We start from the raw sequence: 16,589 nt of genomic DNA on the forward strand, positions 1-16,589 counted from the left end.
CTACAACATATATGACACATTACAAATCACATTTGAGTGGGTTAGGTTTGTGGGAAATTACAGGAACCCTGAACCAAAAACCTGTGAGAAATTGCACTCACTTACACACACGAGAAGGGTTGTCATTGCCCATAGATGCCAAAGTACAAATAGTGTTTAAATGAAACTCCTCAACAAATAGTATTTTTTTCGGCAGAGAGATGCCACTAGATGATGCCACAGCAGTACGTTTGTTGCTTTCACCTGAGTACAACACCTTTTAACAGACAGAGCTTCTTACACTAAAAAGAAAGGATGTCCTAATCACAAATTTTGGTGTTTGAATCCAAGTATAATTCACCTTATTTTGAGGATCTGCCGATAACAAATCCTGATCCGAAAGATGAAAATCTTTAACACAGTGATCCCTCACTACTTCGCGCTTCAAACTTCGCGCTATCAGTCCATTGCGGATTTTTTTTTTTAATTAAAAAAATAAAATAAAATAATATAAATGCAGTATTTGATAGAGCTGTCCAATCAGATGTATATATATATATATATATATATATATATATATATATATATATATATATATATATATATATATATATATATATATATATGTGTGTGTGTGTGGGGGGGGGTGCGTGTGTGTGTATATGTATATGTGTGTGTGTGTATATGTATATGTGTGTGTGTGTATATATATATATATATATATATATATATATATATATATATATATATATATATATATATATATATATATATATATATATATATATATATATATATATATATATAAAGAAAGTATATGTATACATTTTTTCACTTTACTTTATATACACTCACCGGCCACTTTATTAGGTACACCATGCTAGTAACGGGTTGGACCCCCTTTTGCCTTCAGAACTGCCTCAATTCTTCGTGGCATAGATTCAACAAGGTGCTGGAAGCATTCCTCAGAGAGTTTGGTCCATATTGACATCATGGCATCACACAGTTGGTGCAGATTTGTCGGCTGCACATCCATGATGCGAATCTCCCGTTCCACCACATCTCAAAGAGGCTCTATTGGATTGAGATCTGGTGACTGTGGAGGCCATTTGAGTACAGTGAACTCATTGTCATGTTCAAGAAACCATTCTGAGATGATTCCAGCTTTATGACATGGCGCTTCATCCTGCTGAAAGTAGCCATCAGAAGTTGGGTACATTGTGGTCATAAAGGGATGGACATGGTCAGCAACAATACTCAAGTAGGCTGTGGCGTTCCAACGATGCTCAATTGGTACCAAGGGGCCCAAAGAGTGCCAAGAAAATATTCCCCACACCATTACACCACCACCACCAGGCTGAACCTTTGATACAAGGCAGGATGGATCCATGCTTTCATGTTGTTGACGCCAAATTGTGACCCTACCATCCGAATGTCGCAGCAGAAATCGAGACTTATCAGACCAGGCAACGTTTTTCCAATCTTCTAGTGTCCAATTTCGATGAGCTTGTGCAAATTGTAGCCTCAGTTTCCTGTTATTAGCTGAAAGGAGTGGCACCCGGCGTGGTCTTCTGCTGCTGTAGCCCATTTGCCTCAAAGTTCGACGTACTGTGCGTTCAGAGATGCTCTTCTACCTACCTTGGTTGTAATGGGTGGTTATTTGAGTCACTGTTGCCTTTCTATCAGCTCGAACCAGTCTGGCCATTCTCCTCTGACCTCTGGCATCAACAAGGCATTTCCGCCCACAGAACTGCCGCTCACTGGATATTTTTTCTTTTTGAGACCATTCTCTGTAAACCCTAGAGATGGTTGTGTGTGAAAATCCCAGTAGATCAGCAGTTTCTGAAATACTCAGACCAGCCCTTCTGGCACCAACAACCATGCCACGTTCAAAGTCACTGAGATCACCTTTCTTCCCCATACTGATGCTCGGTTTGAACTGCAGGAGATTGTCTTAAACCATGCCTACATGCCTAAAGGCACTGAGTTGCCGTCATGTGATTGGCTGATTAGAAATTAAGTGTTCACGAGTAGTTGGACAGGTGTACCTAAAAAAGTGGCCGGTGAGTGTATATATGTGGCCGGTGAGTGTGTATATGCATGGTATGTACCACCGACGAATTGAGGGGTAGCTGACATGGGGAAAACATACCAGTGGCTGGAAAAGGCCGGACTGAAGGACAGCACGGAGGCCCTGATCATGGCAGCACAAGAACAGGCTCTAAACACAAGATCAATGGAGGCCGGGGTCTGTCACACCAGACAGGACCCCAGGTGCAGGCTGTGCAAAGAGGGCCCTGAGACAGTCCAGCACATCACAGCAGGGTGTAAGATGCTGGCACGCAAGGCATATATGGAACGACATGACCAGGTAGCAGGCATAGTGTACAGGAACATCTGTGCCGAGTACAGGCTGGAGACCCTGGAGTCAAGGTGGGTGACACCTCAAAAGGTGGTCGAGAACAACCGAGCCAAGATCCTGTTGGACTTCCAGATCCAGACGGACAAACTGGTGATGGCCAACCAGCCTGACATAGTGGTGGTGGATAAACATCAGAAGACAGCAGTAGTGATAGATGTAGCAATCCCGAGCGGTAGCAACATCAGGAAAAAAGAACATGAAAAGCTGGAGAAATATCAAGGGTTGATAGTGATAGATGTAGCAATCCCGAGCGGTAGCAACATCAGGAAAAAAGAACATGAAAAGCTGGAGAAATATCAAGGGTTGAAGGAAGAGTTGGAGAAAATGTGGGGGAGTGAAGGCAACAGTGGTGCCAGTAGTGATGGGGACACTAAGGGCAGTAACCCCCAAGCTGGGTGCATGGCTCCAACAGAAACCAGGAACAACGACCAACATCTCCGTTCAGAAGAGCGCAATCCCAGGGACAGCTAAGATCCTGCGCAGAACCCTCAAGCTCCCAGAGGACCCGAGCTTGAGAGGAGAGACCATACCGCCCGGGCGAGACAACAATTTTATATATATATATATATATGTTAGGGCTGTCAAACGATTAAAATTTTTAATCTAGTTAATTACAGCTTTAAAATTAATTAATCGTAATTAATCGTAATTAATCGCAATTCAAACTATCTATAAAATATGCCATATTTTTCTGTAAATTATATATATATTCTGTAAAATAAATTGTTGGAATGGAAAGATAAGACACAAGATGGATATATACATTCAACATACGGTGCATAAGGACTGTAGTGGGCATTTCACTCTACTGTCATTTAAATCTGCCTATGCTGTCCTCACTCCGAAGCGTCTACTTTTTCCAAAGCTAGACAGCTAGTGAACGACACCTTAATAATCAGACTTCTTCCTTTTTCATCTGATTTATTAATGAAATGGCCTCAAACCATTGTCCTCTTTAGACCGTCAAAAAACTACTAAAAAAAGTACACAAGCATTGCATTAGCAACAACGTTAGCTTAGCACGCTATACAGGTTCACTAAACATAAACAAAAAGCGTCTCATACAAAAAATATAACATTTCGCTTACTAACATAATATGTACATTCTTTACAACAACCATACTTACGGAAAAAATCTAGTCCAAGGATCATATAAGCAAAACATTACAACGTAGGCATCAGCCCGAGACGTCGTGCAGCCATATTGAACTGGCAAGAAGACAATAAACCATGCCGCAAAGCGACCACAAGAGTTCGCTGTTAGACAGCACAAAAAGCCTTGCTGTAAAACTTACCAAAAGGCAGAATACTGTCTGAGCGGGACATGTGCGTTAATTGCGTCAAATATTTTAACGTCATTAATTTTAAAAAATTAATTACCGCGCGTTAACGCAATAATTTTGACAGCCCTAATATTTATATTTATATATATATATATATAAAGTGGGGATACACTGGCCCATTGGCAGTGTATCAAATACTTGTTCTCCCCACTGTATGTATGTATATGTATATAGTATGTATACTGTATATACTGTATGTATACTGTGTGTATACAGATATCTGAGCCAATATTCAAAGAAATACCCAAAAAACATGCAATAAAATTGACTGCACTGCAAACAGAAGCTTAACAAGCTCCAAAAACTCCAAAACTAAACTAAATAATATCTCCTGGCTGAACGATCAAAGAAAAGCTTCATGGCTGATTGCAAGCAACTAAAGGTGCACACCCCCACCTACCATACAAGAGTGTGCAGCACCCATCTGAACGCACGCTGCTCTCACTGTTGGTTTTAATTGGTAAATATCTTGTTCACCTGCCTAGTCTTGCTTGTATTTGTGTTGCTGCCTCTAGCGCTCAATTACAGTATAGTTGCTTGGCTCCGATTGCGCCAGAGGCATGAAAAGGAAACTATCAATTCACAATGTGGGGGAAAAAAATCCTGAAAAATTTAGTGAAGTAAAAACAAAACAAAAAAAGGTACCAATTCATATTTGTACTCAAGTAAAGTACAGATACACAAAAAATGTACTTAAGTACAGTAACAAAGTACTTTAACTTCTTTACATTCCACTACTGGAAACTGTAAATTCGAAACCTTTTTTAAAAGCCTCCAAATTCCGAAGTAAACGTGAAATTTGACACCACATTTGAAATTAAACAAAAGAACCCATAAAAATACACTGTATATTATGTAAAAGGGAGGTCCCATACCTAATGTCAAAGTGTCCTTCAATCAGCGAAGGGCAGGTGGAGGATGGGGTGAGCGTACTGAGCGTGGACACGGATGCCTCCCTCATCAATGACGCTGAGATCTCGGAGAGCTTTGGAGACACACGGGTGTGCATGGAGAAAAACGCACACGTGGCAAAGCAGCACATATGAAAACACACACAGAGCACACACCAGCCTTCATGAATTGGTCCATTTTGTAGCATCGTATTGTCTAAGAGCCCCTTGGGTGGTGTTAAAATGCCCATGCAGAAGTAATATGGAAGGTTAGTAGGAAGCTTAACGCGTTTCTATAAATCTGCAAAATGAGAAGGGACTTTGAAGGGTAGAATAAGAGATGAAAGCAATTATTATCACTAGCATATGCTAACTATTCCAGGGCTCAAAGCTAACCGCTTCTCGATTGCCTCAGGCAAGTAAAATATTATCACGGGCAAGGGGATGAAGTGGACAATATTCTCAGTTGGGCAAGTGTATGAAATCAATAGAAACAGAGACTGTTCGTTTTTGTACAGATTCAGTTACAAGCAATTTTCCAGATCTAAAATGTTCTGGTAAGGACATGTTGCACGCTAGTTTCACTTGCTCGGCGACGAATTGTAGCTTACGACCACGACTAGACATGTGATGATTACCGGTTTCAAGGTATACCATGGTATGAAAACGTCACGGTTTCAAAACCGCAAAAAAATTCCATCATACCGTCTCTAAGGCATTAGCTATTTTTTATGTCCAAAAAATGCATGGCCGAATCCCTGGCTTGCAGCTGCAAGGCTTAACCCTCTCCCACCGGCTGTTGCTCAGTGTCAGCTGTGCTACACGATGGCTGGAAAAGGTGAAACTCTGAACTTTTTCCCCCCATCGAAGAAAACTAAATCGCTGGTATAGGAATACTTCCGCTACAGAAAAATTACAGACGGCTGCGGTTTAGAGGTGGAGGGCCAACCGACATGTAAAACATGTTTGCGGAGTGTGGCTGCCGAGGAGGCAATACCTCCAATATGATTTCGCATTTATACAAAATTAAAAGTTAGTAAACACTGTCATGAACGTTTCCCACAAGCTACGAGAGTTAACTCCAGAGTGTTTAGTGTGTCTAGCGTTGGTAAAACGTGGTGTTTTGTTTCTCTTTGACAACTGTCTGGGTTGAGAAAGAGTGTGTGTGTAATGTAAATATAATACGAGTCATAAATTCATGCTTTTGATGGAAAATAATTCAGTTATTTTTGTTCAGATGGTCATAATGTTGATCTGGGGCTGTGTGTTTAGGTTCACCTTAAGGACTGCATTCATTTGAATTTTATTTAGAATATTTCAATAATTTTTCTGTAATTTAAAAAATATATATTTTAACTTAACATTATACTTATGTTCCAATTTGCTAATGTTTTGAAAAATAGAAATCCTGTTCAATGGAAATATCTCAAAGTAACACATTTTAGAGCAATAGTAAGTGTAAGAGTAGGTGCAATACCGTGATACCATGAAGCCGTGATATTTTGGCTTAAGGTTATAATACCGTCAGAATCTCATACCAGCACATGCCTAACCGCGACCTACGTTTGGATGGTCAACAAGGCCTGCAATTCACAGTAGTTCGTGTTCATCAATTCACAAGCCTCTAATCAAAATTTATTTGTGCCAGGCCAGCCAACAAGATGGTTGCAGCAATGGCTTGGCCCGGGGCCGTAGCTAATCTTTTGGAGACCCAAGGAAAGCACAGTTATTGGGTCCTCCTTAACTACATGAACTCTGCTACTGACAAAAGCTTCATTGTGCGACATTTTTACAAGGTTTTGCAATATTGTGATGAAAGGTTTTTCTTGTTACAATTATAATAATAGTAAATGGAAAATTTGTTATTCAGTACAATTCATGATAAGATTCACTTTACAGATCTGCTTATATGTGAGGGCTGTACCCAGTGTCATGTTGGTCATACTGTTAAATGATTGTTTCTAATGTTTAGTCAATAATGCTTTCGAGTAGACCAGTGTTGTTTTCGTCAATGATGACGATAACGAAAATATTTCGTCAACGAACAATTTTTCCATTACGCTGATGTCACAATGACGCGCTGAAAGCGTGTCTTGGCAGACTAAAACATAACGAAATGGATGCAAGTTGTCGTCTTACGACACAAGAATGAGATGAAAATTCGCAATAGTTTTCGTCAAAAATTGACAATGTATGATATTTTTTTATTGTATGTGTAGTTAGAAAGCATTTAGCAGTGTTTGGTCGTGTCACTCATATGACGTGCTGCGCCTCCCCCCACCCCACACACACGCTTACTCACCAGCCGTGAGTAAGCGTCTGCCCATTCCAGGCTCATTTTGTGAAACATATGTGTCAGGTGCTGCTTGGTAAATTTTGCTTTCTTATCTTGGCTAGATATGCCATATTTCTTTAGCCTTTAAAGGTCTGTGCTGAGTGATCATCACACACTAAACTAACTTGTAGCGTTAACATAGTGTTCGCGTTAGCATAGCTTTAGCATTTAGCGTGGTGACACGGTGTCTTCTTAAACTCTTGGAAAACATTTTACATTTACAAGACTAAGACAAAAAATGGCTGCCAAAAACAACACTGTAGCAGACCCTTCCCCCACAAAAAGAAAAAAAATCACATGTTAAAACACAGTTGCAAAATTTGTTTGAAAAAAGAAAGACGCAATAGAGTACCGCACGAATGCTATTTTTAGACCGTGACGTCACCATCATAACGCGGAAGTGGGTCAACATAGACACACCCTCGCATACAATCCATGTTATTTCTGCCTGTTTTCTCCGGTAATCTTTCATTAAAGAACATGCCGAGTAAACACTGCTGCTATGGAACTTGTACAAACGACTCTAGACAATACGACATATGGAGGACGTTTTGTTCATACGTTTTCCGAAACAAAAAACTAGGAGGAAAGAATGTTAAGAATGGATCAAGTTGTGCGGACGTCCAAAAGACCAGTTTAACACCAGGAAGGTGAAGCCATTCACCATTCATATGCAGTAAAGTTGGGAGCCATGGTCCTACAGAGGACGAAGAGGTATGTCGTTTTAATATTTTTACTTATTTTTAGTGTGGCGTTTTGCCATGCTGCTTCTGTCTGACAATGAATGACCTGAAAAAAATTAAAATGGTATCTGACTGCCACTGCTGTTACTTTTCCTGTTGTAAAAAACTTTAGTAAGGTGGAAGTGTAAATAAATTATAGAATTAAGGTGTGTTATTAATGAAAGAATTAGAAGTAGCATTTGCGATCGCTACACAAAAATAGCAATGTAAATTACCCCCAAGAACGGTCAGAGACGTAAAACAAACTGAGAATATAATATATAAAAAAGACAGGGCATATGGTGGTAAAGGATAGATTGTTGAAACAGGAGAATGTCATTGTCAGTGGCATGAGGCAATGTACACAAGAAAAAGGTGTCGATAAAAAAGCTACCTCTGGCTCAGGTCGGCTTTTTTTCTCATCTTTTTCAGCCCTCGACACTCAAGCCATCTCTTTAACTGAACATTTGTATGTTCTTCCACATCTATACCAGTGAATTTGGATTCAGGGACATCATTTTCGGACAGAATTGGTAAGTTTAGCTCAGTAAACATCTCGTTCGGACACTATTTCCATGCATTTACTATTAGGGACAAACGGGAAGTTGACTCCCCTAGCAGCAATTGAGAACGTCATGAATATTAATGAGCAAAAGTGAAGTGTTGCTTGCGGTACGCCATTAGATTATTTCTCATTTTTTTATTCATTTATTAGACCCTTTTCCTGATTGATGACTAGATTTTTTTGGGAAGTTGTTTATTCACATTATTAAAATTATGAATTGTTAAATTATATTGGATTCCTGTTTGGCCCATGTAAGTAAAAATCAAACAAAATTTACAGTAACTTTGTGCCCTGTAATTAGTGAGGATATTTTTTTGAAAAAATGGAATATTGAATTATGGTTGGTAAAACGTGAAAAGAAAGCGATAAGAAAGAAGGTGAAGGGGAAAAAAGATTAAAAGATGATAAAAGGAAATGTAAGATAAGAATTTGTGATGAATAAACTGATCTAATGGAGAGCTGGGCTTGGTCACTAAAGATTTCCGAGGGAATTACGGGCCGGATTAAAGGGTTTGGGCAGGGGCTCACCTTGCTCTCACTGGCACTGCTGCTCACCTGGCTGTAGTCCCTGTTGAAGGTGTGCATCAGCAGACGCAGACACTGAGGGGGTGAACAATACTGTTAAACCTCCCACAAGAAGACAAAAGACATGAGTTCCAGATGCCAAACCTTAGCAGCCAGCTCCCTCTGCCTCTGATTTGGGCTGTCCAGTGCTGGGCTGCTCGCTGGACTATGACTCAGAACCGGACTTTTGGCAAAGTCGCTGATGTCACTTCCTTTGTAGAGAGTGTCCTGACCGGCCAGGAGGGTGGCCTCCAGCTTCTCCCTCAGTAACAGGTAATGCCGGGTCTTCTCCACCTAAAGAACACGCGGTAGAGGCTTGGCTCATGATCCTCTTTTTTTCTTATACACACATTAACTTGGCTGGAAAGATTGTATAGTACTGTACCACTGAATTGGTGATTCAAAGATACATTTTAATGGTTATATTAAAAGCAACACTGTATCTTATCTTGATGACAAAATAACCGAGAGAAGAAGAGGGCGCTCCCTTTTATCTCAAAAAGAATGAACTATTGGAGTGGACTGTTCATAGGTCTGTCTTATAGATAATGATGAGTACTAACTCTCCACCACAGGATAATCTTTCAAAGTCTCTCTGTTCACCTCCTGAAGTAAACTGAGTTTCTCCAGCTCCCACTGGTGGTCCAAAATGAGGCTGTCACTACGAGGCCTCCACCCGGCCAGGTTTTCCTCTCCACGTACGTACGCCACCGAGGTGTCCAGCACTCGCCTGCGACGTCTCTGCATACCTGGGGAGACACATAGATGTAGGCCTGCACAATATATCATTTGAATATCGCCACTGCAATAGTCCCATTGCAGGATTGTTTTTATTTTTGTTGTTTTACTTCTGTTTTCTTCATAAAAGCAGCAATTCTGCAGAGACATGGGTTCCTGTATCCAGTTGATATACACCAATCTTTCACAGATAAACCCCCTTAGCTTGGATTAAACAGTTTTATATGAATACTAGGGATGTCTCGATCGCATATTTTTGCACCCGAGTCCAAGTCACCTGATTCCCGATCCGATCCGCCCCAAAAAGTTTTTTTTTTTTTTTTGCGTTGACGCTCACGCTGCTGAGAACAGCCTCTCACTTACACAATGTTGCCACGGCACATTTCAGTCTGTGTATTCAGCTTAACAATGATTAACACATTTGTGCCTTTGATCGTGGAGCTACCGAGGCATCTCTGGCCAGATCAATGCCACAAACCTGTCAATCATCATTAACTTTAAGTACCAAACACCAGTTGCACTGGTGACCGAGAAAAAGAGTTTTGTCGCACTGCTTTTAAGGAGGGAGGGTGAGAGGCTGTGTGAGCATGAAGCAGAAAAACAAATATATATTTTTTAATGGAAAACCTGATCCTCTTCACCAGATTCCAATCTTCTAAAAAATGGCAGGATCCGCCTGATTTCCGATCGTGTAATCGGATCGGGACAGCTCTAATTAATACAATGTGGTCATAGTGAGTCAACCGAACTCTTCCCAAACAAAGCGATTCAATATACAGTGAAGAAAATAAGTATTTGAACACCCTGCTAAATCATGGAGGGTTCGTAGGTGCATGTCCACTGTGAGGGAGATAAGCTAAAAAGAAAAATCCAGAAATCACAATGTATGATTTTTTAACGATTTAGTTGTGTGATACAGCTGCAAATAAAAGACCTGACAAAACGTATGTTAATATTTGGTACAGAAGCCTTTGTTTAAAATTGCAAAGGTCAAACGTTTCCTGTAATTTTTCACCAGGTTTGCACACACTGCAGCAGGGATTTTGGCCCACCCATCAGTCAGGTTTCTGGGCCGTTGCTGAGAAACATGGAGTTGGAGCTCCCTCCAAAGGTTTTCTATTGGGTTTAGGTCTGGAGACCGGCTAGGCCATGCTAGAACCTTGTTATGCTTCTTATGGAGCCACTCCTTGGTTTTCCTGGCTGTGTGCTTCGTCTCATTGTCATGTTGGAAGACCCAGGCATGACCCATCTTCAATGCAATGCCTGAAAGAAGGTTGTTCCCCAAAATCTCACAATACAGGGCCCAAGTCATCCTCTCTTTAATACAGTGCACTCGTCCTGTCCCAAGTGCAGAAAAACACCCCCAAAGCATGATGCTACCACCCCCATGCTTCACAGTAGGGATGGTGTTCTTGAGATATTACTCATAATTCTTCTTCCTCCAAACACGATTAGTGGAATTATGACCAAAAAGTTCTATTTTACTCTCATCTGACCACAAAACTTGCTACCATGACTCATCTGGATCATCCAAATGGTCATAGGCTAACTTAAGACCGACCTTGACATGTGCTGGATTAAGCAGGGGCACCTTCCTTGCCATGCATGATTTCAAACCATGACGTCTAGTGTATTATCAGCAGTAACCTTGGAAACGCTGGTCCCAGCTCTTTTCAGGTCATTGACCAACTCCTGTAGTGTAGTTCAGGGCTGATTCCTCACCTTTCTTAGGATCATTGAGACCCCACAAGGTGATATCTTACATTGGGCTCCACTCCGATTGAAATTGACTGTCATATTTAGCTGCTGTCATTTTCTCATGACTGCTCCAACATTGGACCTTTTCTCACCAAGCTGTTTGGCAATTGCTCCGTAGCCCTTTCCAGCCTTGTGGAGGTGAGAAATTTTGTCTCTGGTGTCTTTGGACAGCTCTTTGGTCTTGACCATGTTACAAGTTTGAGTCTTGCCGATTGTATGGGGTGGACAGGTGTCTTTATGCTGATATCGAACTCAAACAAGTGCATCTGATTCAGGATAATACATGGTGTGGAGGTGGACTTTTAAAAGGCAAACTAACAGGTCTTTCAGGGTCAGAATTCTAGCTGATAGACAGGTGTTCAAATACTTGCAGCTGTATCACACAAATAATTTGTTAAAAAAAAATCATACATTGTGATTTCTGGATTTTTCTTTTTAGATTATCTCTCTCACAGTGGCCATGCACCCACAATGAAAATTTCAGACTCCTCTTTGATTTCTAAGTGGGAGAACTTGCAAAATAGCAGGATGTTCAAATACTTATTTTCTTCACTGTATGTCACAATATATCGCATAGCCCCAAAATAACGCAATGTCAGTTTTTTTCCAATATCATTCAGCCCTACATGAATGCATTAAATACAAATGTGTGAACTGATAACCACGAGCTCTTACCTGGACTCCCATTGTCGGCAACGTAGCAGAGAGTCACTTCGTACACTCCGGTGACACGGTTACTGAAAGGGAGCAGTTATATGACAATGTAAAAATAAATTTCATTAAAAACATGCACATAAGGGAATTGTGAGCATTGTCAACCTCTCAGAAGGCCTGAGGCAGCCTGTGCTGAAGAGATTTCGGATGGAACGAGACGCTGGGAGCTTGGTGTCACGCGAGTAAAAAACCATGCAGAAATCTTTTGTGATGACAGTGGGCTGAGTGCAATTCTCCATCTGGTTAAAAGATGCACAACACCATTCAAATACATCAATTTATGCATCTTCCACGAGATATGCTTTAACAGTCAAAGAAAACAGAATGAACAGCATAGCTTCTCACAAGCATATGATGTTTTTGCTGTATTTTTGTAATGGTAAATGGTAAATGGTGTTATACTTATATAGCGCTTTTCCACCGTGCACAATGATGGCTATGCTAGTGAATGCCTACAACACGCTTATCAATTTTTCCCAGGTAATTAGAGTGGCAGGTAATAAATATTACCTCTAGATAGGCCGAGAGGGTTATGTAGATCTTCTCTCCATAGGGCGTAACTCTATTCAGGAGGAGGGAGTTGTGCATGGAGCTGTCCCACGCTGCCTCAAACCGGTAGAAGGTCCTGACATCAGAAAAAGGACCTTCAGTGTGAATGTTTTTTACAGACAAAATGAGTCAGCCACTTGGAAAAAAATGGTAAGCAATGAGTCAGACTGATAAAGGAATACCTATGATCAACTCCCAAGGAGACGCTGCCATTAGGGAAGAAAGAAATAGGAAATGAAATGTTAAAGGGGAAAATTAGATCCATGCAAAAAAAAAAAAAAAAAAAAAGCTCAGATGTGTGTAATTAGAAGCTTGAAGAACTAAAACAGCATCTACTCAGTCATTTTGTATGTTCAGTGAGAAAAACAGTCAAAAAGGTTTGAAATGGCTCGAAATATAAGCAGTTCTGCTTTGAAAATGGCTAGGTGGTGAATGAGCTCATTCAATTGCATACTGTAACATACCAAAATGTGGAGCATTGTGCAGTGAAGCACTATGAAATGAATATATTGGGATGCAAAATTGGGTCGTGTATCCGGTCTGGTGGTGACGACACTGAGATCCGTTCAATCTGTTCTCACGAACCGCCACCACGGGAACCAACCGTGCTGACCGCCGAGCTATAAATGTGGACTTGCAGCTTAACCAAAGCAGGCTGTTTTTTAAAGCATTGGGAGTTATGTTATCTAATGTGAACAGTACACACTTTCAGATGTTAAATTTGCATACTTGTCATCATGTTTTGGCCAGAAATATCCAGAAGAAAGGATGTTCAGGGAGAGGATGTTGGGGTCTATGATGGTTTCATCAGCCTCCGGGGTGTTCCGGATGCGACCTAGTTTTAAATGAATACCAAAATATAATTTAAGAAAGGGAAGAAATAGTTTTAAAATCCTTGACATGACATTTCCGTGTAAACTCACCAATAACCAGCTCCTTAACCTCCTTCCATTCAATGTCGTTTCCATTTTCATGAGCTATGGTTACTGTTATCCTTCTCTGAATACCCTGCATATTCAAAAACAAAAACATTTACTTAATCATCACAATCTCCTCAATATATTTCACATCATTGCAGTATTGGGCACGTTACTTTAAAAAAGTAATTAGTTATAGTTACTCACTACTTCTTCCAAAAAGTGAGTTAGTAACTGAATTACTCAATAGTAAAAGTAACTACTTACCAGGGAAAGTAACTATTTCTGCTACTTTAAAAAGAAGTTGATGTATGTCAAAGAATTTGAAATTTTCTGAGCAGTATTTGAGTCAGTTCAATAGAGAAGAACAGACAGGTAGTTGTGTTATAGAACCTTGTAATATTTATTGCACCTCACCAGCAACAGATTTATCCTACACTTGAAGTGCAACAAAAATAAACAGATTTGAATTGCTTACCACAGATGTCGACAAAAGGTTTGACCCGGAACATAAATTACACTTTACATGCACATTCTTTCCTTTAATTTTGACCAACTTGAGATAGTGTTTATATCTCCACCTCGTAAAGGACAAATTTTCCTCTGAATGCTGTGCCATCATATCCCTCTGCATCTGTTTTGCGTGTGTGTGTTTGCCGCACGCGCTGTTCCGGTTTGTGTGTGAAAAGTACGTCCACTATTAGGCTCGAGCATTTACGTCAAAGAATGGGGGATCACGTGAGATTTGACAACAACGCAGCCATATTGGAAGCAGGTCTGGCTCACGGTACATTAAACTTTAACTTGCCAGTTCGATAAAGAGACAAACTCGTTACTAAGGTGAAGAACAGATATGTGATCAAACTTAAGGATGTGAACAATGTTGACCCTTACGAGCAAGCCGAAGACAAATGGAGTAAAGATGTCGACGGGCTTCCACAATTACGCGAAATGGACATTCTGCTGTATTTATTGTTTGGTGTATGTTACTAAACTCATCAGCGATTCCGAAATTACAAATCGCTGATGAGTTTAGCTTTTATTACGTGCTTCCACCTTTAAGGCCCTCAAAGTGCTTTACACTGTATCCTCACCTACCTACTGGTGACGCAGCACCAGGAGGAACGTTGGGTTCAGTATCTTGCTCAAGGATACTTAGATGAGTTCATCAGGGGGGAGAATCAAACCCACAACCTCTGAGTTTGGGATCAACTACACTACCACTGAGCCACAATTCCGTCTCATCCCGTCTTTCCTGTTCATTTTGCTTTTGCTGCTCATTTTGTAAAATATCGACACTGCTGTTATGCTCATTAATGTTCCTCTCGGGTTCAAATTGAAAGGGCTGAACAGACGACATGTTTATGTGACTAGAGGCATATTCTGGAAGACTTGCAGCGTAACCTAGTGACGTCACCGCCCTGCGACGTCAACAACAATGGTGACCTACGAGTTGAACTAATTTTATAAATTGTATAAAAACGAAAACATCAGGAAGGGTTTTAATATCAATGTATTTTAACTCATAATAATGTTTATCTTTTAAGAACACAAGTCTTTTTATCCGTGGTTTCCTTTAAAAATGCGTTTTACTTTTTGGATCACTATAATAGGTATAATGTAATTCAAACCTGATGTAGGAGGTAGGTGCCATGGCAGGGCATTCCGCCTCGGTGATCAACGACAGCAGGGATGTAACTAGAGACAGGACGACCAAAGTTAAAGGTGAAACATGTATGCACAGAATATAGTACAATAAATTAAAACCGATACTCCGAGCACCATAGTTGTATGGGATTGAGATCAAACTCACTCTCCGCTGGCTTCCAGCTCACAAATTTCAAAGAAGACCATGAGGTCATATTTAGAGTGGCAAGGTCCGGCTGCGGAGCGGGTGAGAGTGCTAAGCTTGGTGGCCGGCACTAAAACAAAAAAGATTGGCTCATTGAACATTTCCGTCAAAAATACAGAAATTGAAAGGAGCTAGCAAAAAGATTCAACTAAGGCGGACAAAACTGACAGGAAGGATGAACATAGATTCAATTTTTAGAGGAAAAAATAAATATCAAAACCAATAGTGTAAAACATCATTTCCACAGCACCCCTCGATGATCTCTTACAGTACACACACAGTTGTTGGAATCATTAATTAACATATATGAATGGAAATACACGTGACTGATTAGTCAACAGATATGATAATATGAAGCTCTTGTGTCATTTATGATGCAAAGACATGTTTTCTCTTGTTTCAACTAGCTGATAATCTCAGTACCTTTTACACATTTATCGGCAATATGTTGATTATCTGGTGGTTCAGGTCAAAAACCTCCACTATCATGATATACTGTAGTCACCATATGTATGCTGTAAGCGTAGCTGCCGTCTACTGACCTGATGAATTATTAACACTTTGCACAACTAATATGTCGTATTTTGAGACCGCTTATGTAGTTCAGGGTGAAGATTATTCCAGCTGACTAAAAGGTAGATTGTGCCTTGGACAAAGCCAGTCATACAACACTAAAGGATTTGATTATTTCTCGCCTGTTGCCTAAAAGGACAATACAACACTTGGTGCCACTCACCCGGTTTGGACAAAGGCATCACTCTGGGGAATTGCCGTCTAGATGGTCTCAGTGGACTGAAACGCACAAAAAAAAAAAATCACCAAGGGGAAACTTCCCACACGTCTTCAAGTTATCATCTGTGAATCCTTCGAATCCTGACCTGATTAAATCCTTGCAGAGCGGTGGAAAAGGTTGTTTTTGATAGTGACCAAACACCTCAAAGACAATAGGCTGGGTCTTGATGTACTCCACGAATGATTTGGTTACCTCCACTGAGATCTAAGCAAAGAAAATAGTTACTTGCAGTATACAGTAGAGGGAATGTTTCTTGATGAAATGTTATTTTTACATTTTGCACATGGTAGAAGCCAAGTGGTGGGCCCCTGCCGGTGTTCTTCAGAGGCTCAGTGGAGAACGCTTCATCATGGCGGTGAATAAAGCTGAAAATCAAATATGAAAGGTTCATTTATCCTACCCAAAAACTATACTAGTTTACCAGTAGCACTGAAAAATAACTACATCC

The 16,589-nt window shown here is 40.4% G+C and overlaps 1 protein-coding gene across 7 annotated transcripts in view; it reads right to left on the bottom strand.

Annotated features, from left to right (window-relative positions):
- kif1ab (kinesin family member 1Ab) overlaps positions 1–16,589 on the bottom strand; it is a 66,566-nt gene that overhangs the window by 9,357 nt on the left and 40,620 nt on the right. For 3 of the 7 annotated variants that reach the window (XM_057856957.1, XM_057856955.1, XM_057856952.1), the window contains 15 exons: positions 16,416–16,506; positions 16,227–16,345; positions 16,085–16,140; positions 15,310–15,418; positions 15,128–15,194; positions 13,503–13,587; positions 13,309–13,414; positions 12,762–12,785; positions 12,541–12,655; positions 12,136–12,269; positions 11,992–12,053; positions 9,424–9,569; positions 8,926–9,114; positions 8,785–8,856; positions 4,620–4,729 (listed from right to left, as the gene is read on the bottom strand). In XM_057856957.1, coding sequence (XP_057712940.1) covers positions 4,620–4,729; positions 8,785–8,856; positions 8,926–9,114; positions 9,424–9,569; positions 11,992–12,053; positions 12,136–12,269; positions 12,541–12,655; positions 12,762–12,785; positions 13,309–13,414; positions 13,503–13,587; positions 15,128–15,194; positions 15,310–15,418; positions 16,085–16,140; positions 16,227–16,345; positions 16,416–16,506 — 1,485 coding nt within the window. The remainder of the gene's footprint in view (positions 1–4,619; positions 4,730–8,784; positions 8,857–8,925; positions 9,115–9,423; positions 9,570–11,991; positions 12,054–12,135; positions 12,270–12,540; positions 12,656–12,761; positions 12,786–13,308; positions 13,415–13,502; positions 13,588–15,127; positions 15,195–15,309; positions 15,419–16,084; positions 16,141–16,226; positions 16,346–16,415; positions 16,507–16,589) is intronic. The other 4 variants (XM_057856958.1, XM_057856956.1, XM_057856953.1 and 1 more) reach the window with 2 other exon arrangements.

This window comes from Corythoichthys intestinalis, chromosome 14 (assembly GCF_030265065.1).
Source record: "Corythoichthys intestinalis isolate RoL2023-P3 chromosome 14, ASM3026506v1, whole genome shotgun sequence".
Lineage (NCBI taxonomy): Eukaryota > Metazoa > Chordata > Actinopteri > Syngnathiformes > Syngnathidae > Corythoichthys > Corythoichthys intestinalis.